Source organism: Trachurus trachurus (assembly GCF_905171665.1).
Source record: "Trachurus trachurus genome assembly, chromosome: 8".
In the NCBI taxonomy this organism is placed as follows: domain Eukaryota; kingdom Metazoa; phylum Chordata; class Actinopteri; order Carangiformes; family Carangidae; genus Trachurus; species Trachurus trachurus.
In genome coordinates, this window is record NC_139905.1 from 24,812,633 (window position 1) to 24,838,167 (window position 25,535).

Consider the following 25,535-nt stretch of genomic DNA (forward strand, 5'->3'; position numbering starts at 1 on the left):
AATATGTTATTACAGCCATTTTACATGCAATGGTAACACTTTTATAATAAGTAAGCATTAATAAATACTGAATTCTTCATTTATAATGCATGAATACTATTAGTATGTAGTTTATAAATACAGTTTAGTGCGTTAAACACTGTTAACTGTTTATAAACTACATACTAATGAGTATCATGTGTTTATAAATGATGAATTCGGTATTTAATGCCTAACTAATGCTTAATAGTGTGTACTTATTATAAAGTGTTACCCAAGCTATAATACCAAACATTCACTTCAGCCTGATTTCCCTTTGCCTCATGCAATGGTGAATTGAAATGTTTGTTTTGGGCAGTTAGTAGGTCAGAATAAGACATTTGATGATCACTGCTATTTTCACTACTTTTTGGAATTTGAAAGTTGTATTTATGGTCAAAATAACTGACAGATTAACTAAAAATAAAAAATAATTGCTAGTATCAGACTTACGATTGACCAGTGAAGAAATGTTCATGTGAATACTAGCCTTATTCCCCTCCAAGTAACACATCGTATAAACATGTCTATGGATATTCTCATTCATCCAGGTCATTGTTCTTTTCTGGGCAAATTGAATCGTAGGCAACTGAGTTCGTATGCAACAAGTCTCACTAGTCCGCACTAGCTAGAAATGATGAAGCAGCAACAGGGTCTGTTTTTAGGTGTGTCTGTCTGAGATGCTCTTTTCATTTTGACCTCATGTCTCCCCCACACCTCCCTGAAACATGGTAAGCAAGGGCTGAACCACTGATCATGACACTGTCGAGCTGCTAATGTGGCCAAAATGCATAATCCAAATCACAGGAGCAGCATCTCTTTCTTGATAAAGCGTAAAATGTGTTGCAACATGTCATAAATGAAGCATTGTGGTTGTACAGCGATGGCCTGACGTTTCAAATCAAATTCTGTAGGTGTGAGGGAACTTGCCTGTTTGGCAGAACTCGCACAACTTCTTCCAGCCTTATCGTGATCTTAATCAGCAGCAGCAAGGCTCTGGGTGTGTTCAGCTTGTTTTATTTCACCTCTTGTTTTTGCCAAAACAACAATGCTACAGGGATTATAATCAGCCATGGCTTGTATTCAACCCTGCATGGGGCCAACTGATCCAAAAGTACTGGAGCGAGTAATGGTCAAGCGAATTTTAAAGGAGCATGGGAACATGGTCGAGACACATGCACGGTGAGCAGGAGCGTGCACTTCTGTTGTGCATGTGTGCAGCCGTGGTAGTGCAGCCAGATCGAGGTGATGCTGATCTCCCTTGAGTGATGAAACACCTCGGGGCACACATGACCCGCTGGTGTGATGGGAATAAGGGTAAGAGGGGGGGAAACACAGGAAGGAAAGCCAGAGAATAGGTCTGAGAAAGATGTAAGGGCACGGAGGATAGAGGACAGAAATTTGTGGAATGCCTCTCGCTCGCTGTCTCTCCCTGATAAAGGGTGAGTATGGGAGGAATGCGACCCTGAAAAGGCTGGATAAACAGAAGGAGGGGGGTGGGTGGGGGGAGGTAGGACTCTGGAGAGAGAGAGGGAGAGGGAGAGAGCAGGGCGACTGAAGGCAGAGGAGGGAGTGAGGAGCCAGCTGAGAGGTGTAGCAGGACTAATTTGCTCCACGTTCTGCTGCAGGATGGGGTCGGTACACCAGAGGTGGGAGGCGGGAGGCGAGAGGGGGGGGTGAGCAGCTCTGGGGGCGGCTGACAGCGTTGATGGAGGGATGGAGGTAGGGTTGGGCGGTATGAGCAAAATCTTATATCACGGTATGAGTAATTTCATATCACGGTAACGGTATATATCACGGTATGTTTTTTTCCCCCCTGTAAATTCAATTAATGGCTTAAAATAACCATACTGTCGCATTTGATCATTTTCCTCTTTTATTTTTTAACTTGGATTTCTACAGGAAAAATGCCAGAGCAGTCTGGCTCCAGTTAGTGCAATTATATAGGCTATATATATATATATATATATAAAAAAAAAAAAGAAATCACAGAATCACAAATTAGCATTTTACAAAAATGGCTACGGTCTGTGCTGTATGGCTGTTCAAACAGGTCAAACCGGGAAAATCAAAGAAGTTACTTTAGAGTTCCTAAGTAACCTTTACAGTCTATGGTAGTACACAAAGGGCTCAAATTTCAACAACTGACGGAAAAACGGTGTGTGGGAGGGACGGAAGTGACCATAATAAACAAACAGTGTCCTAGCCTGTCCTACAGTAAAAATGGCACATGGAAAGAGGAGTAAAGCAATATGTTAAGCGGCAATATATATTTAAGCATCAAAGATGTTAACCCACATAGTTTGAAACAACGTTTAAAACACACACAGCCAGTGTCACAACTAAGCATAAAAAGCCCGCTAGCTTAATGCTAACGTATAATGTAAAACACCATAGACGGGCTAACAGAAATTAGCATCGCTTATAACTTGACTTACTCCTCTTCTGAAAAACTCTGACAAGTCAAACTTTAGGATGTGTTAGAGGTCTAATTCATCTGTCTAAACATCAGAACTATGACACATGAAACGGTAAACACAGCTGATCGATTGAAAAAAATTACGGCTGGAGTGAATTTCTTTCACTTTTCACTTTTTCGTCTTGTTGGGCGGGTCGGGCTGCCTCCGTTTCCTCGTGACTCCCACTCATGTAGTGTGTCCCAATTCAGGGGCTGCATCCTTCGGAGGGTGGATTTGAAGGCCGATTACGTCACAGCACTGCGCGAAGGCTGTCCCAATTCGTCCAAATTCGAAGGGTCCTCCAAATGCAGCCTCCAAATGCGTCCTCCTTTGCCCTGCATTCGGAGGATGCATCGCTACTATCCTTCGCGGCCTCCCGTATCCCAAGATGCTTTGCTGCACCGTTGTTGTTATTAGCAACCTAGCCGTTAGCTATCGAACGTAGCAGCTCTGTGCTGTAGCCACGGTAACCGGCTCTGCGGCCGGCTCGGAGGTGTGGCTGCCCGCTGCTGAGCTGAGCTCTGCTCAGGCTGCACAGGTGAGGAGCGGAGGTGTGTGTGACAACTTTTAATAAGAAAGCTATGAAAACACATTACTTGTGCTCTTTATTCTCTATTCACTTAATAGCCTGAAGCCCCCCCCCCCCCTGGCTGCTGTTCAATGGTTTGTTTATTAGTATATTAATGATAACTGCCCTTGTATTGATTCTACTTCTTGAAAAAAAAAAAAAAAAAGGAGGAGGAGGAGGAGGAGGAGCGGTAGAGCCGTTACAAGCGGCACTTTTAAAGGATCATAGGGCAGGATTAATGAGAACGGCCAGTGACGCGACGGCCGCTGCGCGTAACTACAGCAACCAGCGAAGCCACCGGCACGGGAGCGCGCACAGACTTTTCACTGTTTACTTTACTCTTTACAGTCTTTCCTATCTGGGGAGGGAGGGGGGTATTTTACTGTAGGTTCTCGCTCAGACAGACAGACACACACACACACACACACACACACACACACACACACACACACACACACACACACACACACACACACACACACACCTCTTCACTGTGCTGCAGCAGGGGGCTGCTTGTCTGTTCCTCTGAGCTCCTGCATGGATCTGCATATGGGCTCCTACTCCTACAGGCCGGTACCGAGAATTAACGCGCCGGGTCCGGGTGTCGGACCGCATCTGTCAGGGTCCGCGGTCCCATGAAAACCAATAAACACCGGACATATTCATGATTTCATAAAAAAGAAAAAAACGGACGCGTCGCGGACACGCCGGCCAGGACATGAAAAGTGGACGTGTCCGGGCAAAAGAGGACGTTTGTCCACCTGCCTGATAACGTTATTAAAGTTATAACGTCGGCTTTTAACCGCTAGCTGCGGCTAACGGCTAATAATAAGACAGTAGTGATGAGGGAGAGGGTGTGTAAGTTAGTGACCTGCCTGCTGCTGTGTGCGTGTGTGAAGGGAGGGGGAGAGAGAGTGGCGGCGGGGGGGGGGGGGTTAACAGGGCTTTCAGTTGTGCTGGGTCGTTTGCTGGCAGTAATGGATCCACCCTGGTTCAGAGCGATTGATATAACGGGGAGTGTCGCCACTCTGTTACTATATCAATGGCTCTGCCGCGGTTGCCCTCTTCATGTCTCCATTCCATTGATCCATTCGAAGGCAGTCGTGGACGCGCTGACGTCAGGTCCGCCGGCCAGCGCGCGAAATTCACCCCCTGAATTGCAGCGCATTTTGCAGCACAGACCCCGTTCAGGGCAATCGAGAGATACGCGGGTGGGCTCGTTCTTTTTGGTTTTGAACGCTTCCTCACCCATTATTATTTAAAAAACGTAAAACGCATGGGTATTTTCCGATATTTTCTCACAAATCCTGCCCTATGATCCTTTAAATGTTTAACGTCCGGCCGTTGTTTACGTTCGGCCGTTGTTTACGTTCGGATCAGGAAATGCTCTGAAGGCTAGACCGTCCCATTTACCGACCGTTGATGCAGCCGACGGAGGAGCCTCCGAAGCCGTTGCCTCCGGAGACCGCGTAGGCTGGGTCCTCCGAAGGCTGCAGCCCCTGAATTGAGACACAGCTATGGATGTATTATATTATGCTCCCACTTCTGCTTTCACTCTCCGCCTCCGCCATGGTTGTTATCACTCGGGTAACCGGTAAAGCTGTTTCTTCTTCGTCGTGCTGATGCAAACACGCCAAGCAGTCTGCTGCAGTGCCGGCTCCCCCGTGTGTCGAGGCGGTGTAACTACAGTGACTTCAGAGAGATGCCGCAGACATCTGCTCTTTCTCCGGTATAAACGGTATTGCAAAATCTCTACCGGTAGACATTTTATACCGTCACACGGTATAATACCGTCATACCGCCCAACCCTAGATGGAGGGGTCATGAGAAGAATGGCTCTCCCCCCACGTTCTTTCTCACAGATCAGGGTTAATGTGCTGGAACAGACACAAGCCTGTTAAATGCAACAACTTCCACTTTTCCCAAGAGGCTGTCACCTTTTCTTACTACGGTTTAGGAATGCTTCAGTGTTTACATTGTGTCTGGAGCACAGTCATAGTTGTAGTTTATTAGATGTAAGAAGAACCCATTAGGAAAGAGGTTGTAAAATTCAAAATTGCACATTTTTTAAAGGTCCAGTCAGTGTGTAATATTTGTCAAGGTTTATTGGCAAAATCTGAATATACTACCAATGAATATATTTGTATAAGTGTAAAAATCTGTTTGGTTTCCATAGCCTTATAGTTCTTCTTTTATATATAGCCTACATATAGCAAGGGTCTTGTTTGTACGGAATGGAAAATCCAGCCAACCAGAGAGCATGTTTCGACAGTTTCACGTTCATAAATAAACTATAGAATTATAAATAAATAAGTATAATAAATAAGTATAGATAAATAATAGAACCTGAATGCTACACCTCATTTTACACACTGCACTTTAAATAAATGTTGGGATGTGTGACTTCTTTGGTTGCATCAAAAGTTGATGTACTGTTTCTTAGGGAATGTAAAGTCAGTTCGAAGTTAATAAAGTCATAAAGCCAGGGAAATGTGTTGCTCATAGGATCAGTGTATTTCTGTTCTGTTAAGTACAAACGGTGTCTTATGTTGAGCATGAGAATTTGGCTCCAGGATCTCCCACTGGGCCACGGTGCAATGTGAAATTACTCACATGGACATAGAAAACAATTTAGCTAATAGTCTTCCAGACATGATGATGAAGTGTATGAGCTGAACGTGACCTTTACAGTGATTTTTATATTTTTGCTCTCTCTCTCTCTGGATGTTTGCATATGGGGCCACACAGCATACGCTTATGTGTGTATTATAAAGTATTGCGGGAACACTGCGGAGGGCTAACGACCCTGGGCTCTGCCGGGGAAAAAGGTTGTCATGCCCCTGCTGCGTCGGAATGGTAATTGAGATGGTAAAGTCTGGAGCACCAGTGTCAGCGAGGGCACACCGCGTTCAGATAACTGCCCCGGGTCACTCTGCACTCCTTGAAGTGAGGGCGCCTCGGTTCAAGCGCGCTCCTAATTTTCCTGCGTACCGGCTAAACCCGTCCAGTCACTTTCTATACGAGTTAAACTACAACACTCCCTGTCAGCACAGCAGCGTGTTATTTATGAGCTTTCAGGGGTGGAGCAGCTTGTGCAGGGTTATAGGCCCAGACAAGAGGTTGTTGTTGACTCTCATCAATGTGGTCATATTTCATAAGAAACCTCACCATGCAAATATCAAGAGTTTGTGTTGATTCATTACAAATTACGGTGGGAAATTTTTATCTTGTCAGACAGTTATCTTCTGACTCCAATCAGATACAATCAAATTGTGTATTTAACGCGGCAGATGCTTCTTTTCATTCGACTGCCCGAGGTTTCACCGACGCCCCATTTTCTCTGCCAGACTTTCTAGGACATGAGGGTCTTTATCTGCAAAGGTTCAGCAAGAATCTGACTCCAAATTTTTTTTTTCTCCTGTCATCGTCTAAACATAGTTTCTAATGCAGGAATATATATATTATTTGAGAGCAGAGAACGACCTGACTGGTCCGCTGGGACTGGAGAAGAGAATTAGCTCTAATGTCATTGACACCAAAAATAAACATGCTCAGCCAATACCACGACTAGAAAAAAAGAAGGGAACATTTAAAAAATGATGGGCCACGAAAGGAACGAATGACCCAGCCAAGCAAAACCTGAATTTATTTACAGATTGTTTTTAATGTGGTTATGTACTAAATTAGAAAAATAACCAAGAGATGGATCATCTCTCCATTAAAAACCAGAGTCATGTACTTTGTAATTCTCCGTCTCTGACTTGAATACAAAACTAGAGCTTGCTTTACTTTTTAATTTTACTCTAAGGTCAACAGTCTTTCATCAAAACCACCCACAGTCGCCTCAACCGCCCCCTCCCCCCCCGCCTGAACCTGAACAGGCGCTCCCACCGAGCAGAAGGCACATCGATAAAGACATGCTCACGGTTGTGTTTGTTGGAGCGGTCGCGCCGCAGCGGAGGCGCCTCTGCTGGGAGACTAAAAGTTGGATCTCCGTGATCCCGGACAAATGTTTCTCCTGTCACCCCCGATGGCCCAGCAGCTGGAAATCTGATCAAGTACTCGCAGCAGTCGGCTAGAGAGCAACATGGGGCCTCGTTTGACACGGTCGTGTGTTTTTTGTCGAGGCGACCCGACTTCAGCAGACTTTTCCTGTTGTACATCACTACGGTGGTGACCTTTGCATTCCTCAGAGATCGCATGCGAAGATGGAAAGAAGATAGCAAAGGTCTGCTCCTATAAACCAGGCTGTTTTTACATAACCACCATGGTTCTTGTGTGACGGATTATAGACTCAGTCTGCAATGGATTGATCCACGTTGTAATGACAATCAAAATGAATCTGTTTATATTTGGGGTTTCTGACTTCTGTCAATCATTTCTTTTAATTTCCCTGCACTAATCACAAACATGCTTTCTTCTCTGAAACAGCCACCATGTCAGACGCGGACAAGTTCCTGTACGTGGACCGCAACCTGGTCAACAACCCCCTGGCGCAGGCTGACTGGGCCACCAAGAAGCTGGTATGGGTCCCGTCAGAGCGCCTGGGCTTCGAGGCCGGCTCCGTGAAGGAAGAGCGCGGCGACGAGTGCGTGGTGGAGCTGGCAGACTCCGGCAAGAAGGTCAGGGTGAACAAGGACGACATCCAGAAGATGAACCCGCCCAAGTTCAGCAAGGTGGAGGACATGGCCGAGCTCACCTGCCTGAACGAGGCGTCCGTGCTGCACAACCTGAAGGAGAGATACTACTCTGGTCTCATTTACGTAAGTATGGAGCAGCCGTGTTTGCTGAAATGTGATGCAGCGGCGACTCCTGAGACAAACACTTCTCTTTGTTCCACTTTTGTTTAGGTGCACGTGTAGTCTCTCGCTTAATTTGATTTAAATTTTAAGTGTTAGGCCGCTGTTGCGTGTTTTAGACAAGAATGCAGCTTAATATAACTTTTCACATTTCACCTTCAGCTTTGTGTTGCTACTGTTTTCATAATATCTACTCAACAAGACGATGATCAGGGTAACTTGGTCCCATTGATGTGCTTTTAAAGCATCTTCCCCTTCAATGTTTTAAAGGACCAGTGTGTAAGATTTAGTAGCATCTAGTAGTAAAGATGCAGATTGCAACTCCTCTCCCTCCTCTCGCCTATAGGTCATGTAAAAATGTGAAAGGCCCTCTCTAGAGCCAGTGTTTGGTTTGTCCATTCTGGGCTACTGTAGAATCACACCGGTGCAGGCTAGCATGGTGGGCCCTGACAGAAGACCAGCTCCTTATGCAGGGCTCGTTTTAAGCTAATTATCAATATTGGCTTCCCCTTTAAATCTCCATTGTCTTGCCGAAAAGAATTTTCCATGGCCAGTCTCCAAACCAATTTATCTCCCTGTCAAACCTCCTAATTCTCATTAAGCACCATTGTTTAGGACAATCTATTGTGTTTAAGTCACCACCGCAAAGAAACTTAGTCCTCGCTCTGCGAGTGTTTTCCCTTCGCCCTCTTAATCTGTCTCTCTCTTGTTTGCTTTCCTTTTTTTCTCTCTCTCTGTTTGGAGATATCTCGTAAACAGGAAGTTGAAGGGAACAATGCAGCCCAGAGCATTAGAGATGTGAAGAACGGCGTTGGGGAGGAGGGAGGGGGCATTTGTTGCACAGATGGACGTGGAATGCAAAATGTGTTGTAACTGCTATTACTGCCCCTATAATTAATGCTATTTATCCCCCATGCCCTGGTCTGGGAGTGATTTGGCCCCTTTGACGCTGCGATGTGACCCGGTCATATCAACACAGCCTTTTGTCCCCTCCCTGTTTCCCTCCAGAGATCCACAGCTACAGTCGGCTTGACAGGCTCCAGGCTCCTCTGTAGTTTTTAGACTGACCCTCTCCCAGGGGGAAGCGGGTGTACAATAGAGGCAGAGATGCCTGGTACGGAGATGTTGGAGGGGCAGTACAGGAATGCAACACAGAGAGAGAGAGAGAGGGAGAGGGAGAAATCTGAAGTTGTAACAGGAGGAGAAATGTAGAGAGATTTACAGGAGTTTACAGAAAGGAAGGGTTTTAAAATTGGCCTCCGAGCAGATCTGAGATATGACTCGCCTACAGTCGCTACAGTTTGACAGAGCCAAGGTCACTCATCAGTTTAGACTTGCAGCAGGGTGGGGTTGTGATTGCATAACATAGGAGGGTAACAAATCAGTACATGGGAAACGTTCAGCTGGGTTTTGATGGGGGCAGGGAGGCCCTGTTATTGAATCAAGTACTACTTCTCCTTTTTATGGGGAGGCTATGGGGAAGCACTTATACCTCAGCATACATTAGTGTATGACATAACCACTTCATGATGCTTATCTGCTCACTAAACAGGACTCTCATTTGTGGTATTTACATGTCCGGTCTGTTGGTCTAACAACATTTAAACGTTGCCATTTCACTAGGACCTTATTACTTTGTTATTCTACATTAAAGTGAACATTTTCTAAAGTGCCACCTCTCTCTGTTCTGCAGACATACTCTGGTCTCTTCTGTGTCGTCATAAACCCCTACAAGAACCTGCCCATCTACTCAGAGGAGATTGTCGATATGTACAAGGGCAAGAAGAGGCATGAAATGCCACCTCACATTTACGCCATCACTGACACAGCTTACAGAAGCATGATGCAGGGTAAGTCACCGCCCTAAGACAGTAGCATTGTAAGACGGCATTAAGAGGGATAAGCTGGCTTACATAATGTACTTTTTATTCTTTACACAAAGTTTTCCCAAATTTATCTTAACATCCCAGGGCTTGTAATTTTTGGTCCCTTTACGACTACATTGTCAGTGGAGCCACTGTGTTCAGAGCAGCGCCACACTGAGCTATAAACCGTGAGGCTCCCAAGAGAACACGTTTTTACGCATGCATGCAGGTCATTTGCACCAGTGCCCGCTCTTAAAAATCAGATGCAGTGCATGAGAGTAGTTTGTTTATTGAGTTTGGGCCTTAAAATAGAGTCGAGATCACTGGGGACCAAAAGCTGTAGAAAACTGGAGTTGTTTCTTGTTACTTGTTTTTGCGTTTGACATGTTTTACTCACCCCGCTGGCCTCGGAAAATGTCAGACTCTCTTAACTCTAACATAAGTGGCTAAGCTCTAAATGGGATATAAATTTCAAATCTACAAAAAAGTACTCATTTATCTTATTTATTGATTCAGACTTGTGACGCTCTATTTGAATTTCTTAGGATACACTTCACATTGATTATCCTCCTAAGTGCTTGTATTACTTTTCCTAATGGAAGTTTCCCGTCTTTGGCATTTGCATGTTTTTTTTAAGACACTAACTCTTCCCTCATTATGTAATTACACTGTCTTGTGTAACCTCAATCTACAGTTGCAGCCAAAATGTAACATTACAAGCATCTAATTGGTATTTCCTGTGGGACTACTGCATTGTGCAGTGTGTGTGCAGGAATCCACCTCCTGTATGTGTTTTCTGAGCTTGACAACAGCTCCTTTTTTTGAGTCTTTTTTTTTTTTTTAGCTCTGTCATCTGACATACACGACACCTAAACTACTCCCACTCTGTCCCGTTTCTTCTTCTGTTCCCATATTTGGCTCCAAAAGTGCTCAGACCACATTGTTAGAGATGATGGGCAATTAACTGGTTGGTTAGAAACCCGGCAGCACTTCTTTCCAGTCACAGGAAGCCGGATACCGATTTCCTGTCTGTGGTGATGTACATCCTGTTGTACAGACGAAGAAGCTGTATGTGAGGTGGCGATAACAAAGGTTCACTTAGAATATACAGTAATGTTGCTCTGATTAATCGCCTTTTTGTACATTTATTTTTTTTGCAGATCGTGAAGACCAGTCCATTCTTTGCACGTGAGTTTCAGATGCATCACCATTCCTTCTGGATGAGAAACAGTCTTCTAAACCATCCCTCCCTTAAAACCCTCTGACTCTTTGTTTGTCTCGTACAGAGGAGAGTCTGGTGCTGGAAAGACGGAGAACACCAAGAAGGTCATCCAGTATCTGGCTCATGTAGCCTCCTCTCACAAGACCAAAAAAGATCAGGTCAGTCCTTCCTCTCATCGACACAGTTTACTCTTCAAACTTTCCTCCTGTTACTCTTTTACATCCTCTGCTGATACTCTTTTATCCTTTCATCTATTTTACTCTCCTCATCTCTTATTTCTCTCCATTCTCTTTAACTTTCTTATTCAAATCATCATTCTGAGATGAGACACTCTCCCTAACCCCTCCAGTGCTTTTATTTTATTTTACAGGATCAACATTTTCCTGTTCCTCTCTGCACAATTGATCAGCCACTTTTTTTTTTCTATTGTCTGTGTGCACATGATTGTGTACATGATTGTTAATCCATCGTCACATTGCTGTGTTCAGCACTGGACACATTCTGATGTGGCACAGCTGCCATCACAGGAAAAGGGGTGGCAGTTAAGATAACAGGCCTGCAGGCACAGGAAAGCAGTAGTGCATATTTAAAGGCCCCTGGCAGCCACTTGACATTTTAGACAGACCAGAGGCCTTTACATCATCCGTAATGTTTCCTGTGTGCTGCTATTACTGCACCTTCTCATCTGAAATAAAAGTGTCCTGCTCTCCTGTTATCTGAGCTGCCAGCCTTTTAGACAGATGCTGCTGAAAGCGACATGGTTGGGGGTTTGATGAAAAAAACCACATCTATCATCCCTTTTTTTGAGGTTGTTGTATTTCTCTCTTCCCATCAACAGAACAGCTTGGTCCTGTCACATGTGAGTTAACCCTCTCCCTCCATTCACCCTTCCTCCCCACCTGCTTCTGTCATCACCTTCCTCCTCCTCCTCCTCCTCCTCCTCCCCCCACCCTCACCCCTCATCCTCCCTCCTCCTCCTCCTCCTCTTTTCTCTTCGCTGGAGTGCACCGTTGTGGGAGTCACTTTGTACTAAGGGCAGAGGTGACACGTCATGCCAGCCAATAGGAAGCAGGGAGGAAGTTTGTTTGCAGATCAGTGGCAGCCGTATGTGTTCCTGTGAAAAATTCAGCCTGACAATAGTAGGATAAAGGGGGGAGGGGTGTTTGCTGAAAACCCAAAAGACAAAAAAACAGCATATTTTGCTCATTAATGCGATCATATATTTGTCTGGTTGAATTTTTCACAACTTGTATTTGCTACTTTGTGCGTGCACCCGAGTCCAAAGTTGCTTTTCTCTTTTTGCATAATTTTTTTTTTGCTTGGTCGGTGTATGTGTGTTCAAACAATGTCTGGCCCCAACAGACATCCTCATATTCTATGAACAATACATATCGTATGTTGGTCCATTGTTGTGTCCTTAGCATAAACCTGAGTTTTTTAAAGTTTTTTTAAATTATTTTTTTATTTATATCAAGATCCTCAGTGAAGGAACAGTAGATTAGATTTGCTGTGTATTTTGAAATGACTTTGATAGTCAGTCATTGATCCTGCACTACAAAAGTCCTGATACAGACCTTTGACAAACATTTCTACAGTCGAGTGTCATTGCTTTGAATTGTTAAGCCTTTAATCATTCTTAACATGTAATGACAGCCTCACTTATAAATGCCTGCAGTGGCAGCTTTTGGATTTTAAATAACATCGGCCCATTTCACTGCTGCACGATTGTGACTGATCATCGGTCAAACAGGTGAAACCGGCCCCTGGTAACCGGGCAATGCAAATTCATTTGTATAGTGCACACTGAATGCACTGAATGTGCTCAACAGGAATAAGGAGCATCATCAGAAAACAGAATATAAACTGTGCAGCACAAAGTAAAAATCACAAATGCTCAGAAAACTTGTCTCTTTATGCTAAATCCTCATGTGTAGTTTTTAATACTTAGAAATAACTTCCCAATGATATGACGCTGTATTGCACACAATGGTGCACTGTGTATGAGTAGAGACTTCACAGAAAGCCAGTACAGCTCGAGGGAAGAGGTTAAATGTTATATTTTATACTGCTGCTGAAAGGACTCTGTTTTGTGTGTGTGGGGTTCACTGGATCATTCTGCTCTGGGTAACGGGTGACGGGTCACAGGGTCTCTGGGTGTTTGCAGATTTGGGCACTAACCTGACGTTACGTGTGTGGGGTGACATGCTTGGGTGCAATGTGTGTGTTTTGTGTGCGTTGCTGTGGTGTGTATATGGTATCCCCCTTATTGTCACTTTTGTAAATGTTTTTTTTACACTCCATGATCTCTACGTAAGTACATCATGGATACATTACCAAATATCTCTGTCAGCATATTTATGTAAAAAAAAAAGAAGCAACCTAATCAGTTTCTAACGATGACAAAGCATTCTGGTAAATGAATAGCAGATCTCAGTTTGAGTTTCTTATTATGATACATCACAGTGATTTATCTGTTGTCTTGTTCGATCTGAATCCATGGCTGAGTGTGATATCCAGGTTCAATGATAGTGCAAAGAGAATGTGTACTTTATATTGTGCTTTGCTTTTCTCTTAATTTCCACCAGGGGGAGCTGGAGAAGCAGCTGCTGCAAGCTAATCCCATCCTAGAGGCCTTTGGAAACGCCAAAACAGTCAAAAACGACAACTCGTCCAGATTTGTAAGACCTGAAGCTGCGTCTTCTTCACATAAAGTGTCTGTTTAGAGTCATTTCCTGAGTGCTTTTGTTTCCTCCTCCAGGGAAAATTCATCAGGATCAACTTCGATGTCAATGGGTACATCGTTGGTGCCAATATTGAAACTTGTATCCTTGAAACTGTCTGGTTCTTTCCCTTTAGAACTAAAAAGGGGCTTGTTTTAGCTTTTTTAGTCCATTGTAGGAATTTGAACTGTCTCACTGCTACAAACCAAACAGGTCTGAGAGATCATCATAGCACTGTAGTATCAGAAAACCTTTCCTTAACCGATTGATCACTAGACCTGTTGGAGAAATCCCGTGCCATCCGCCAGGCCAAAGACGAGAGGACCTTTCATATCTTCTACTACCTGCTCACCGGAGCTGGAGACAAACTGCGCAGTAAGCAACGTGTTACATAACTGCTGTGTACTGTAAAGACAGGGTGAAGATTTCAAAAGGATTTGTGGTGTTGATTATTTGCTCTCTTCTTAAAGCTTGCAGTGATCCTTGTTGTGAAAGGATTTTAAATTAATTTTAACATCTTCTCTCAGATGAACTCCTCCTTGAAAATTACAACAACTACCGTTTCCTCTCCAACGGGAACGTCACGATTCCTGGGCAGCAGGACAAGGATCTGTTCACAGAGACCCTGGAGGCCATGAAGATCATGAGTATCCCAGAGGACGAGCAAGTCGGTAAGGCAGGCCAAGGATCACTTTTAAAACATCTTCTTTTACTTCGGTGGATCTTTGCTGTCTGTGCAGAAGTGCAACATGAAACCGTGTTTGTTTGGCTCCCGTGCAGGCATGCTGAAGGTGGTGGCCTCTGTGCTGCAGCTGGGGAACATGAGCTTCAAGAAGGAGCGGCACACGGACCAGGCCTCCATGCCCGACAACACAGGCAAGTTCAAGCCTCTTCACCTTCACATATATGATGATCCTGTTGTTGTATGTTTTAAAACTCACCATCTTCCCTCTTCTTCTCCTTTTCATTTCTCTGCTGTTCCTCTTCGCCCCATGCTACAGCTGCCCAGAAGGTGTCCCACCTCATGGGCATGAACGTCACAGACTTCACCAGAGCCATCCTGTCTCCCAGGATCAAGGTGGGCAGAGACTACGTCCAGAAGGCCCAGACCCAGGAGCAGGCAGAGTTCGCCGTGGAGGCCTTGGCTAAGGCCACATATGAGAGGATGTTCCGCTGGCTGGTCATGAGGCTCAACAAAGCCCTGGACAAGACCAAGAGACAGGGAGCCTCCTTCATCGGCATCTTGGACATCGCTGGCTTTGAGATCTTTGAGGTAAACAAACTCTATATGAGGTGCCTGCAGTACGATGTAGTAGGTAGCACACTTAGTCTGTTTGTACAAACATGTATGTGAAATCATTCCTGACATCTTTTGTTATTGTCCCTGCAGCTGAATTCATTCGAGCAGCTTTGCATCAACTACACCAACGAGAAGCTGCAGCAGCTCTTCAACCACACCATGTTCATCCTGGAGCAGGAGGAGTATCAGAGAGAGGGCATCGAGTGGAGCTTCATCGACTTTGGCCTCGACCTGCAGCCCTGCATCGACCTCATTGAGAAACCTGTGAGTTTCATTTCACTCACCTGTCGAGCCTTTATTTCTTTATTTGACAGAACATTAGGTCCAGTATATTTCTAATCAGGGCCTGCCGTTTTTGTTTTTAAACGGTTGTTTTTCAAGTTTCATGCATTAAGCTCTGTTCTGTTGCTTTGTTCCCAGGCCAGCCCCCCTGGTATTCTGGCTCTGCTGGATGAGGAGTGCTGGTTCCCCAAAGCCACAGACAAGAGCTTCGTGGAGAAGGTGCTGCAGGAGCAGGGCACACACCCCAAGTTCCATAAACCCAAGAAACTGAAGGATGAGGCCGACTTCTGCATCATCCATTATGCCGGCAAGGTAAACGTGCAGAGTCCTTTATGATGCATTGTCACTAGGCCTAATTTGTAATAACACTAATCTCACTTCTAAAGTCATGTCCAGTTACCAAACAAAAAATATACAAATCTAAAAGAAGGCATCTTGACTCCTGTCTGACTCTCAGGTGGACTACAAGGCAGACGAGTGGCTGATGAAGAACATGGACCCCTTGAACGACAACGTGGCTTCACTGCTCAACCAGTCCACTGACAAGTTTGTCTCTGAGCTCTGGAAGGACGGTGAGTTCAGACCGATGATGGCTCGATGCACTAATCCAGGGACCACAGCTTTTCTAAAGGCGGCGCTCAATGCCGGAATATATTTTCATGTTGGCTTCATGTTCCTGTTTTTTGCGTTTCATCGTGCTTTCTTTTCTCTTTTACTGTCCGGTGTGTGCACCTTTGTTTTTTACCTTCTCAAATCCCACTTGTTGTTTCCGTCCATTTCTTCCTCTGTGCGGCCCCGTTTTGTCTGTCATCTTTTTCTTTTACCGGGTCTCAGAGGTACAGAATTGTCAGAGAGCCTATTTTTATCAGCGTTTTCCTATTCTCCACTCAGACTCAGGTGATGAGGTTTCTCTTTTCATTTACGTAGCCTCTCTCCTCTTTCTCCTGCTGTCTGTTTGAACGTGCTTATTTCCACTGTGAACCGTCCTCTTCTTCTAAAATGATCTTTTCCAAAGATGCCAGTAAATTTTGTCAGTCCGCTTCATTGTCTTTAATCAGCTCTGTGTTCAGAAACAAAATCTTCTGGTCATCTGAGGACTTGTTGCTCTGTCATTGAACTCTCCTTCTCTCCCTCTTGTGTAATAGTGTTGTTTGGGGACTCCTGGTGTTGGTCATGGGTACAGCAGCAATGGGTATATACTGCATGGGTTTGGTTTGGTTGTTTTTTTTTTGTCACCGCAAAGATACATGCCCACTGCAAGCACATAAGTTTGTCACCACCCTGACACGTACATAATATTGAAGCGAACCATCACACTTAGTTTTCACTCAGAGAACCACAAACAGGCGACAAAAAACCTCGGTCACTCATTGCACTGAATAAATTTTGGTAATGGTGTGAAATCTTTCCACACTTCACTGGCTTTTTGTGACTCCTCCTCCTCCCCCCGATTTCTGCTTCCCTCCACATTCACTGTTTGTGTGGTGTATCACTGGTCCCATCTCTCCTCTCCCCTGGTGCGTGTTTACCATGAGGAAGTGGGGAGACAATGGTCATATTCATTCTTCCTTGTGACATGCATTTGGTTTGAGTTTGCCTGGTTGAATATTTAAATTATTGAATTAAACCCCACTGACCTTTTTTTTTATATAATGTCATTTCCCCCTGTTTCTCTCCCTTTTCCCCCCTTTTTCAGTGGATCGCATTGTGGGTCTGGATAAGGTCTCTGGCATGTCCGAGATGCCCGGTGCCTTTAAGACCCGTAAGGGCATGTTCCGCACAGTGGGCCAGCTCTACAAGGAGCAGCTGTCCAAGCTCATGGCCACTCTGAGAAACACAAACCCCAACTTTGTCCGCTGCATCATCCCCAACCACGAGAAGAAGGTGTGTGTTCAGGCATTTCCAACACAAGAACTGTTTTTTTGTAGCAACTCAGGAACGAAAACTTGCTTTCCAAACAAACCAACACAATAGGCCCTGCTGTGGGTGACACCGTGAGAACTGCATCATTCACAAATTCACAAAAACAAGAAACTAGGTTACTATCAAACACCCACAGTTCTCACTTTCTCTTTCTACTTCTGCATTTCTCCCTTCCATTCATTACTTACATCAAACTCAAATATCAGTCACACAGCAGTAAAATCCATCATTTTCACAATATTTTCCTGATCTTCACATATCCAAAGAGGTGGTGGGAACACAAACAGAAAAGTGGAAAAGAGACTTCATGTCCCTGAGTTTAGTTCCTCTGGTTTTTCGTAGTTCCTTACACGCTCACACCGCACGCCTCTGTGGTGAGTACAACTCTTTGTTTCTCTGTTTGACAAATTCCTGACCAGAAATGTTCCTCTTCCTCCTCTCACAGGCTGGTAAACTGGACCCCCACCTGGTTCTGGATCAGCTGAGGTGTAATGGTGTGCTGGAGGGGATCCGTATCTGCAGACAGGGTTTCCCCAACCGCATCGTCTTCCAGGAGTTCAGACAGAGGTAACGGAATTAGAGTAACACTGTTCCCGTTGAATCATCTTCTTCTTATGTAGTATTGTGTAAGAAAACACTAAATCCTATCATCTGCCCCTCCCCCAGATATGAAATCCTCACTCCCAACGCCATCCCCAAGGGCTTCATGGATGGAAAGCAGGCCTGTGTGCTCATGGTAATGAGTCCTAAAAATGTTACTTAACCTCCACAAATCTAGTCCTGTAAACTATAAACACATCGCTCTACAGTGTGATTGATTAGTATCGTTTCTTTGTGACAGATCAAGAGCCTGGAGCTGGATCCCAACCTGTACCGCATCGGCCAGAGTAAAGTTTTCTTCAGAGCAGGTGTCCTCGCTCACCTGGAGGAGGAGAGGGACATGAAGATCACAGACATCATCATCAGCTTCCAGGCCTGGTGCAGAGGCTACGTGGCCCGCAAGTAAGAAAAGAGGCAACCAATATGTTCTTTGACCGCACTGGTGTCAAGATCCTTTATTCAGAAGCTGCTGACAAAAACCATGACCTTTAATGCCGAGTCATTTCCAAAAGATCTACTCTCCTGAACTTGTTAATGTGTAGCTGAATCAAGTAAAAGGATTGATTGATTTGATCAATCAATCTGAACATGTTAGTATGAAATGTGATTGTCTGACTGTTTAAATCTTTTCTCTGCAGGGCGTTTGCCAAGAGACAGCAGCAGCTGACTGCAATGAAGGTGATCCAGAGGAACTGTGCCGCTTATCTGAAACTCAGGAACTGGCAGTGGTGGAGACTCTTCACCAAGGTGAACCTCGGTCTCCTACGACAAGTTGCTTGATGTATTTTTCGCAACATTTTCTAACGCCACTATTCCCACCACTTTGTCCTCAGGTGAAGCCTCTGCTGCAGGTCAGCAGGCAGGAGGAAGAGATGCTGGCCAAGGATGAAGAGCTGGTTAAAGTGAAGGAGAAGCATCTGTATGCCGAGCAGCAGCTCCAAGAGATGGAGGAGAAACAACAGCAGGTAACGTGAAATGTCGAATAATCTAATCGTCACTTCATCTGATATTCAGCTAATCCAATAACGATATTCCCAGATGAAGACGGCTGCTCTGAGTGTTGTTTAACCACTGCGCAATATCACAAAGTCATCTGTTTACTCTGTGTGCAGCTGAGCGCAGAGAAGATGGCCCTGCAGGAGCAGCTTCAAGCGGAGACGGAGCTCTGCGCCGAGGCCGAGGAGATGAGAGCCCGCCTGGCCGCCAGGAAGCAGGAGCTGGAGGAGATCCTCCACGACCTGGAGGCCCGCGTGGAGGAGGAGGAGGAGCGTGCGTCTCATTTGACCGGCGAGAAAAAGAAGATGCAGCAGAATATATCAGTAAGTAGAGAAAACTCACCCACTCTCCACAGCTGATTTACTGTGACATGCTGTGTAAATATTTACAGGGTACTTAACTTTTTTAACTTTTCATCTGCGCTCAGGACCTGGAGCAGCAGCTGGATGAGGAGGAGGCGGCCAGACAGAAGCTCCAGTTGGAGAAGGTCACCTTGGAGGCCAAGATGAAGAAGATCGAAGATGATGTCATGGTTCTGGACGACCAGAACAACAAACTCAACAAGGTGAGGATTGAAGGACGTACGGTCTGATCAGCTGACCACTACAGCGCTTAATTTGATTCTTTCTGCTGATTTGTTGCTAAAAACAACTCTCGAAAGTGATCACTAAACCAATTGTTGACAATGTTTGTGAAAACAGGAGAAGAAGCTGATGGAGGAGAGGATCTCTGAGTTCACCACCAATCTGGCAGAGGAGGAGGAGAAGTCCAAGAGCCTGCAGAAACTCAAGACCAAACATGAGGCCATGATCACTGACCTGGAGGGTAAGAGGAGAAAGACCACGGAGACAGAAGCATTCATGAATGAAACTTCAATCAATCAGTTTCCATCTTTTCTTTTCCTGCCTATAATTTGACATTTGCTCATTCTCTCTGTCAGACCGCCTGCGCAGGGAGGAGAAGGGGCGTCAGGAGCTGGAAAAGAACCGACGCAAACTTGAGGGCGACTTCACCGAGATACACGACCAGATTGCTGAGCTGCAGGCCCAGATCGCCGAGCTCCGCGCCCAGCTGGCCAAGAAGGAGGAGGAGCTCCAGGCAGCTCTGGCCAGGTCTGTATGGACTTCACAGCACATTGTTTAGTGTTGTCGTTTGGCTTTGTTGCACTATACTGTGTTTATTCTACGGTAGTTTTTGTTATCTTATTCAAACGGATGATAATTTTAACAATTGTAAAGACACCTCTGCTCCTGCTCCACTTACCCATTTTTCATTAACCCGTTTGTCCCTGAAGGATCGAGGAGGAGGCGGCGCAGAAGAACTTGGCCCAGAAAAAGATCCGTGAGATGGAGGCTCAGCTCTCTGAACTGCAGGAGGATTTGGAGCTGGAGAAGCAGGCCCGCACCAAGGCCGAGAAACACCGCAGGGACCTGGGAGAAGAGCTGGAGGCCCTCAAGACCGAGCTGGAGGACACTCTGGACTCCACCGCCGCCCAGCAAGAACTCAGGTAGAGATGATGGTCTTGGGATAGCACAGTCAGACGGCGGTGGTACTTTGTGTTTGGGTTCATTGTACTTCCTGACAGAAGTAGGTTAACATCTGCTCCTCCTCCTCAGGTCCAAGCGTGAGACCGAGGTGACGCATCTCAAAAAGACTCTGGACGACGAGGCCAAAGTCCACGAGCAGCAGCTGGTTGAGATGAGACAGAAACATGGTCAGGCCTTTGACGAGCTCAATGAGCAGCTGGAGCAGGCAAAGAGGGTAATTAAAATCTCTTCTCTTCTTTTTTTTTTTTTTTTCTTTTTTTTTTTTTTTTAGAGACCTGAATTATTTTTAGTTTTGTCTCCTTTTAAACGCACAGCTGCAGAAACCATTAAAGTTTGTGTCCTTCCCTGCAGAACAAAGTGTCGATGGAGAAGGCCAAGCAGGCCCTGGAGTCGGAGAGGAACGAGCTGGCCATCGAGATGCAGACGCTGATGCAGGGCAAAGGAGACTCTGAGCATCGCCGGAAGAAGGCCGAGGGCCAGGTCCAGGAGCTGCAGCTCAAACACTCGGAGAGCGAGCGGCAGAGGATCGAGCTGGCGGAGAAACTCCAGAAAGTCCAGGTACAGCTGCTGGAGAGGGTTTGTCTGATGTGACTTTGCAGGACTCTTCCTCTTAAAGTACTTCTTTATTACATCTGTTAAATGCTAAATCAAAGCCGTTTTAACTGATTATTTTATAAATCTGTGGTTTATTTGTTGTCCTCTGTCCACAGGCTGAGCTGGACAATGTAAACTGCGTGCTGAGCGACGTGGAGGGCAAATCCATCAAGGCATCCAAAGACTGCTCTGCTGTGGAGTCCCAGCTGCAGGATGTTCAGGTACGCCGATGCAGTTTCCATTTCTGTTCCTCCACCGTCGACCATCACCAAACTCCATTGCAAACATCATCCAGTGGGTCTTCCTCAAATAATTCTTCTTTACATGTCCATTGTTCATAACAGGAGCTACTCCAGGAGGAGACACGCCAGAAACTGTCTCTGGGCACTCGTCTGCGCCAGCTGGAGGACGACCAGAACAACCTGAGGGAGCAGCTGGAGGAGGAAGAATCGGCAAAGAAGAACGTGGAGAAGCAGCTGCAGACTGTGCAGGCTCAGGTAAAACACCTGATCATGTCCCTCAGACATGCTGCGAAAAACACTTTGAGAACTTGCACTGGCTTCTGTTAAAAAAACAAAAAAAACAACCTTTGACTATTTAAATAAATGTCATGGTTATTTTATGAAGCAAACGTCTACCTCAGAGTGACACCACCTGTTTCCGTACAGCTGGCTGACATGAGGAAGAGGGTGGAGCAGGACGCCGGCTGCCTGGAGAGCGCCGAGGAGGGGAAGAAGAGGCTTCAGAGGGACCTGGAGGGAGTCAACCAGCGTCTGGAGGAGAAATGTTCCGCCTTCGACAAGTTGGACAAAACCAAGACGCGTCTCCAGCAGGAGCTGGACGACCTGCTGGTGGACCAGGACCACCTCCGACAGATCGTCTCCAACCTGGAGAAGAAACAGAAGAAGTTTGACCAGGTCAGACATGCTAGCTTTTGGAATAAATTGTTGATGCTCAACGCATTTAATGAGGATTTGAGCTTAAACACTTTTTGTCCTGACTTTCTCCAGATGCTGGCAGAGGAGAAGAACATCTCCTCCCGCTTTGCAGAGGAGCGCGACCGCGCTGAAGCCGAGGCCCGCGAGAAGGAGACCCGAGCTCTGTCTCTGACCCGCGAGCTGGAGTCTCTGATGGACCTCAAGGAGGAACTGGACCGCAACAACAAACTGCTGCGGGCCGAAATGGAGGACCTGGTATCCTCTAAGGATGATGTCGGCAAGAGCGTAAGTCTGGAGGATGTGTGTACGTACGGTCGTGTGTGTGTGTTGTCGGCTCATTCAGTCGTCCTCATCACAAATCCTCCTGGATGTCGTGCAGGTCCACGAGCTGGAGAAGGGCAAACGCTCGATGGAGCAGCAGCTGGAGGAGATGAAGACTCAGCTGGAGGAGCTGGAGGACGAGCTGCAGGCCACCGAGGACGCCAAGCTCCGTCTGGAAGTCAACATGCAGGCCATGAAGGCCCAGTATGAGAGAGACCTGGCAGGACGCGACGAGATGGGCGAGGAGAAGAAGAGAGCGCTTGTCAAACAGGTACCGACGGGTTCCAGACTGAACTCACTCAAGTGCCAATTGCTTCGTACGAGTGTGTTTTTTTAAAATCCATGGTGCGTCCTTCAGGTGCGGGAGATGGAGATGGAGCTGGAGGACGAGAGGAAGCAGCGCTCTGCTGCCGTGGCTTCACGCAAGAAGCTGGAGCTGGACCTGAAGGAGCTGGAGGCCGGCATCGACATGGCCAACAAGAACCGTGACGAGGCCCTGAAACAGCTGAAGAAACTCCAAGTGAGTCGGTTGTTGAAACATCTTCAATACAACAAATCGCGTCCTGTCCAAACGTTCAAACATCAGACATGTAGTTTGTTCTCAGTTTCCTCTGACTCAGCTTTGCTCTCTTTTCTTTTTTTTTTCCTCCTCCTCAGGCCCAGATGAAGGATCTTGTCCGGGAGCTGGAGGACACTCGCATGTCCAGAGAGGAGATCCTGGCCCAGAGCAAGGAGACCGAGAAGAAGCTGAAGGGCATGGAGGCTGACATGATCCAGATGCAGGAGGTCAGCATGCGCCCCCCTCCTTCTCTTTTAAACAAAATGTCTTATTCTTTACCCTTTAAATGAATGAATATGAGCCATGAACCGACATGCACACGTCCATCAACTCGCCTTTGCTGATTCGTCCTTGTGCAGGAGCTGGCAGCTGCAGAGAGAGTGAAGAGACAGGCCCAGCAGGAGAGAGACGAGCTGCAGGATGAGATTAACAACCAGGCTACCAAGAAGTAAGACATCACACAACGTTTTGTTACAAACCTGACAGTCAGGGATGTGGAACACACATGTATGTGAAAAAACAAGCACCCAACAACTGTCATCTCTTCTGTCTCTCAGCGCTCAGGTTGCAGAGGAGAGGAGACGGCTGGAGGCTCGTATTGCTCAGCTGGAGGAGGAGCTGGAGGAGGAGCAGTGCAACACTGAGCTGACCAACGACAGGCTGAAGAAGGCCATGCTGCAGGTTTGTACGCCCATGTTCTACATTTCATCACAGTGAGCTCTGACCAGGTGACTCAAGGCTTCTTCAACATCCAGTGATGTTATGTTAACATAAACTGATTCTTTGCTGGGTTTTTTTTAAAACATTTTATTTAGTTTATTAAGGGACAGTGTGCAATGACATTAATCATTTGCAGAAAATGAAGAGATGGTTGCACCAGATTTAGCTCACAGCTAATTTCCATCTGCAGTCCCATCATATAACATATAGGAATACACAGAAGACACAGACCGCAAACTACTATACAAGGGAAAGCCTGATACAGAATGACACAGATAGACAATAGACAGCACAGAGACAATACAAAAACAGTTTCCACATTTAAAAAGACCAAATCAAGTGCAATGCCTTTAAGAAAGGTGTACCCTATTCTATATGGTCAATGGAAAGAAAAGCTAAGTCGTACATGATAGAATATACGATATAACATTTTAAAATTCCCAAGTTCCTATTTCAAAAGATTTTGAAATAATTCCATAGATTTAATTTCTTACTAAGAGACTAACTGAGCAACAAGTGCCCTGCTTTTAAGAGTGCAGGCAACTTTGGTTATCCAGTAGCCATTGTTTTAAATTATGTGTGGCATGAAGATAGCTGGAAGTGTTAAATCCAAACTGATGACCGTTTCCTGCTCTTTCAGACCGACCAGATGAACGTGGAGCTGGCGGCAGAGCGCAGCGCCTCTCAGCGTCTGGAGGGAGCTCGCTCCCAGATGGAGCGTCAGAACAAGGAGCTGAAGCTGAAGCTGCAGGAGCTGGAGGGAACGGTCAAGTCCAAATACAAGGCCAACATGGCCGCCCTGGAGGCAAAGATTGCTCAGCTGGAGGAACAGCTGGACATGGAGACCAGGTGAAGGCCCTAAAGAACACACTTACTTTATATTTTACAAACTTAAGTATAGTGAGGGAGTATCAGATATGATGTTTAAGGAGTGTTTGGAGAGGTCTCATTGTTTAGTCACCTATAGGTTTGAGTTACGAGTTCATATTGCTCCTAATACTTACCTAATACTTGATATTTTCAGTGTTGTATTGCAGTGTTGCTTGCTTTAACAGTACCTGTACCACTGTCCTACAATGTGTCATATTGTGTAGCGTCTGTAGCCTGATCAGTGTTGTTCTCTCGACTCAGGGAGAGGCAGGGTGCCACCAAGCTCGTGAGACGCACGGAGAAGAAACTGAAGGAGGTCATCCTGCAGGTGGATGACGAGAGACGCAACACAGAGCAGTACAAGGACCAGGTCAGAGGTTTTCCAACACCATGATCTCTACATTTGTTTCCGTCCATTTCAATGTTTGTGTAGATCTACATCAGGACTTTTGCAAAAGACAGGAAACTGTCTGTGTGCCACAAGTGCCAGATTATCGTGTATTATCAAGATCAGCTTTGCATCATTGTACATTATCCGTGTTCCCAGGTGGACAAGTTGAACTCCCGCATGAAGCAGCTGAAGCGTCAGCTGGAGGAGTCTGAGGAGGAGGCTCAGAGAGCCAACGCCAACCGAAGGAAACTGCAGAGGGAGCTGGAGGACGCCACAGAGTCGGCCGACGCCATGAACCGTGAAGTCACCACCCTCAAGAACAAGCTCAGGTGGGTGGAAGGGCTGTAAAGACCCCAGCAGGTTTTATTTTTGATCTAGTTTACACAGATCTCTGAAAGTACAAGAGATGCTCACTTACTGTTTTTAAATCTCCTCCGTTTTAGGCGTGGCGACCTCCCCTTCACCGTGCGCCGCACCATTCCTCGTGCCGGCCTCGAGAGCGACGAGGAGAGCGAGCCCAAGAGCGAGACCCCCGAGCCCAAGCCTGAATGAACAGCCACCGTGCCACTCGACTCCTTAGAACTGCATCAGAAATAGACAAACCCAAATACACATGAGCACACATTACTGTACCTGCTGAACAGAGAGGAACGCAAACACAAAATCTCGACAGTCTGATCTCTTTAACATTGACAATCTATGCATTCTTAACACACTTTCACACATACAGAAGCCAGTAAACTGGGACAATCACCATGCTGACAAACACACACCTTATTTTTTGGGCCAAAATTTTCTTTTGCTTCATTTTTTTTTTCTCTGGGAAAAATAAAAAAAAGAAAA

General features: G+C 45.9%; 1 protein-coding gene across 2 annotated transcripts in view; it reads left to right on the plus strand.

Annotated features, from left to right (window-relative positions):
• Positions 1–25,535, plus strand: part of LOC310989573 (myosin-9-like) — a 34,128-nt gene extending 8,593 nt beyond the window's left edge. Inside the window, exons 2-41 of one of the 2 annotated variants that reach the window (XM_083976672.1) lie at positions 7,477–7,808; positions 9,538–9,694; positions 10,870–10,897; positions 10,996–11,089; positions 11,770–11,790; positions 13,517–13,609; positions 13,690–13,753; positions 13,928–14,026; positions 14,179–14,322; positions 14,432–14,527; positions 14,653–14,924; positions 15,042–15,215; positions 15,372–15,545; positions 15,691–15,805; positions 16,930–17,117; positions 17,602–17,723; positions 17,823–17,892; positions 17,998–18,158; positions 18,395–18,503; positions 18,590–18,721; positions 18,869–19,075; positions 19,180–19,317; positions 19,454–19,577; positions 19,693–19,864; positions 20,047–20,259; positions 20,369–20,513; positions 20,651–20,857; positions 21,010–21,114; positions 21,238–21,390; positions 21,562–21,810; positions 21,904–22,116; positions 22,211–22,423; positions 22,511–22,672; positions 22,810–22,938; positions 23,071–23,159; positions 23,269–23,392; positions 24,072–24,280; positions 24,563–24,671; positions 24,849–25,021; positions 25,136–25,535. In XM_083976672.1, the coding sequence (XP_083832798.1) occupies positions 7,482–7,808; positions 9,538–9,694; positions 10,870–10,897; positions 10,996–11,089; positions 11,770–11,790; positions 13,517–13,609; positions 13,690–13,753; positions 13,928–14,026; positions 14,179–14,322; positions 14,432–14,527; positions 14,653–14,924; positions 15,042–15,215; positions 15,372–15,545; positions 15,691–15,805; positions 16,930–17,117; positions 17,602–17,723; positions 17,823–17,892; positions 17,998–18,158; positions 18,395–18,503; positions 18,590–18,721; positions 18,869–19,075; positions 19,180–19,317; positions 19,454–19,577; positions 19,693–19,864; positions 20,047–20,259; positions 20,369–20,513; positions 20,651–20,857; positions 21,010–21,114; positions 21,238–21,390; positions 21,562–21,810; positions 21,904–22,116; positions 22,211–22,423; positions 22,511–22,672; positions 22,810–22,938; positions 23,071–23,159; positions 23,269–23,392; positions 24,072–24,280; positions 24,563–24,671; positions 24,849–25,021; positions 25,136–25,244 (5,883 nt within the window). In that variant the 5' untranslated portion in view covers positions 7,477–7,481 and the 3' untranslated portion in view covers positions 25,245–25,535. The remainder of the gene's footprint in view (positions 1–7,476; positions 7,809–9,537; positions 9,695–10,869; positions 10,898–10,995; positions 11,090–11,769; positions 11,791–13,516; positions 13,610–13,689; positions 13,754–13,927; positions 14,027–14,178; positions 14,323–14,431; positions 14,528–14,652; positions 14,925–15,041; positions 15,216–15,371; positions 15,546–15,690; positions 15,806–16,929; positions 17,118–17,601; positions 17,724–17,822; positions 17,893–17,997; positions 18,159–18,394; positions 18,504–18,589; positions 18,722–18,868; positions 19,076–19,179; positions 19,318–19,453; positions 19,578–19,692; positions 19,865–20,046; positions 20,260–20,368; positions 20,514–20,650; positions 20,858–21,009; positions 21,115–21,237; positions 21,391–21,561; positions 21,811–21,903; positions 22,117–22,210; positions 22,424–22,510; positions 22,673–22,809; positions 22,939–23,070; positions 23,160–23,268; positions 23,393–24,071; positions 24,281–24,562; positions 24,672–24,848; positions 25,022–25,135) is intronic. The other variant, XM_083976673.1, reaches the window with a different exon arrangement.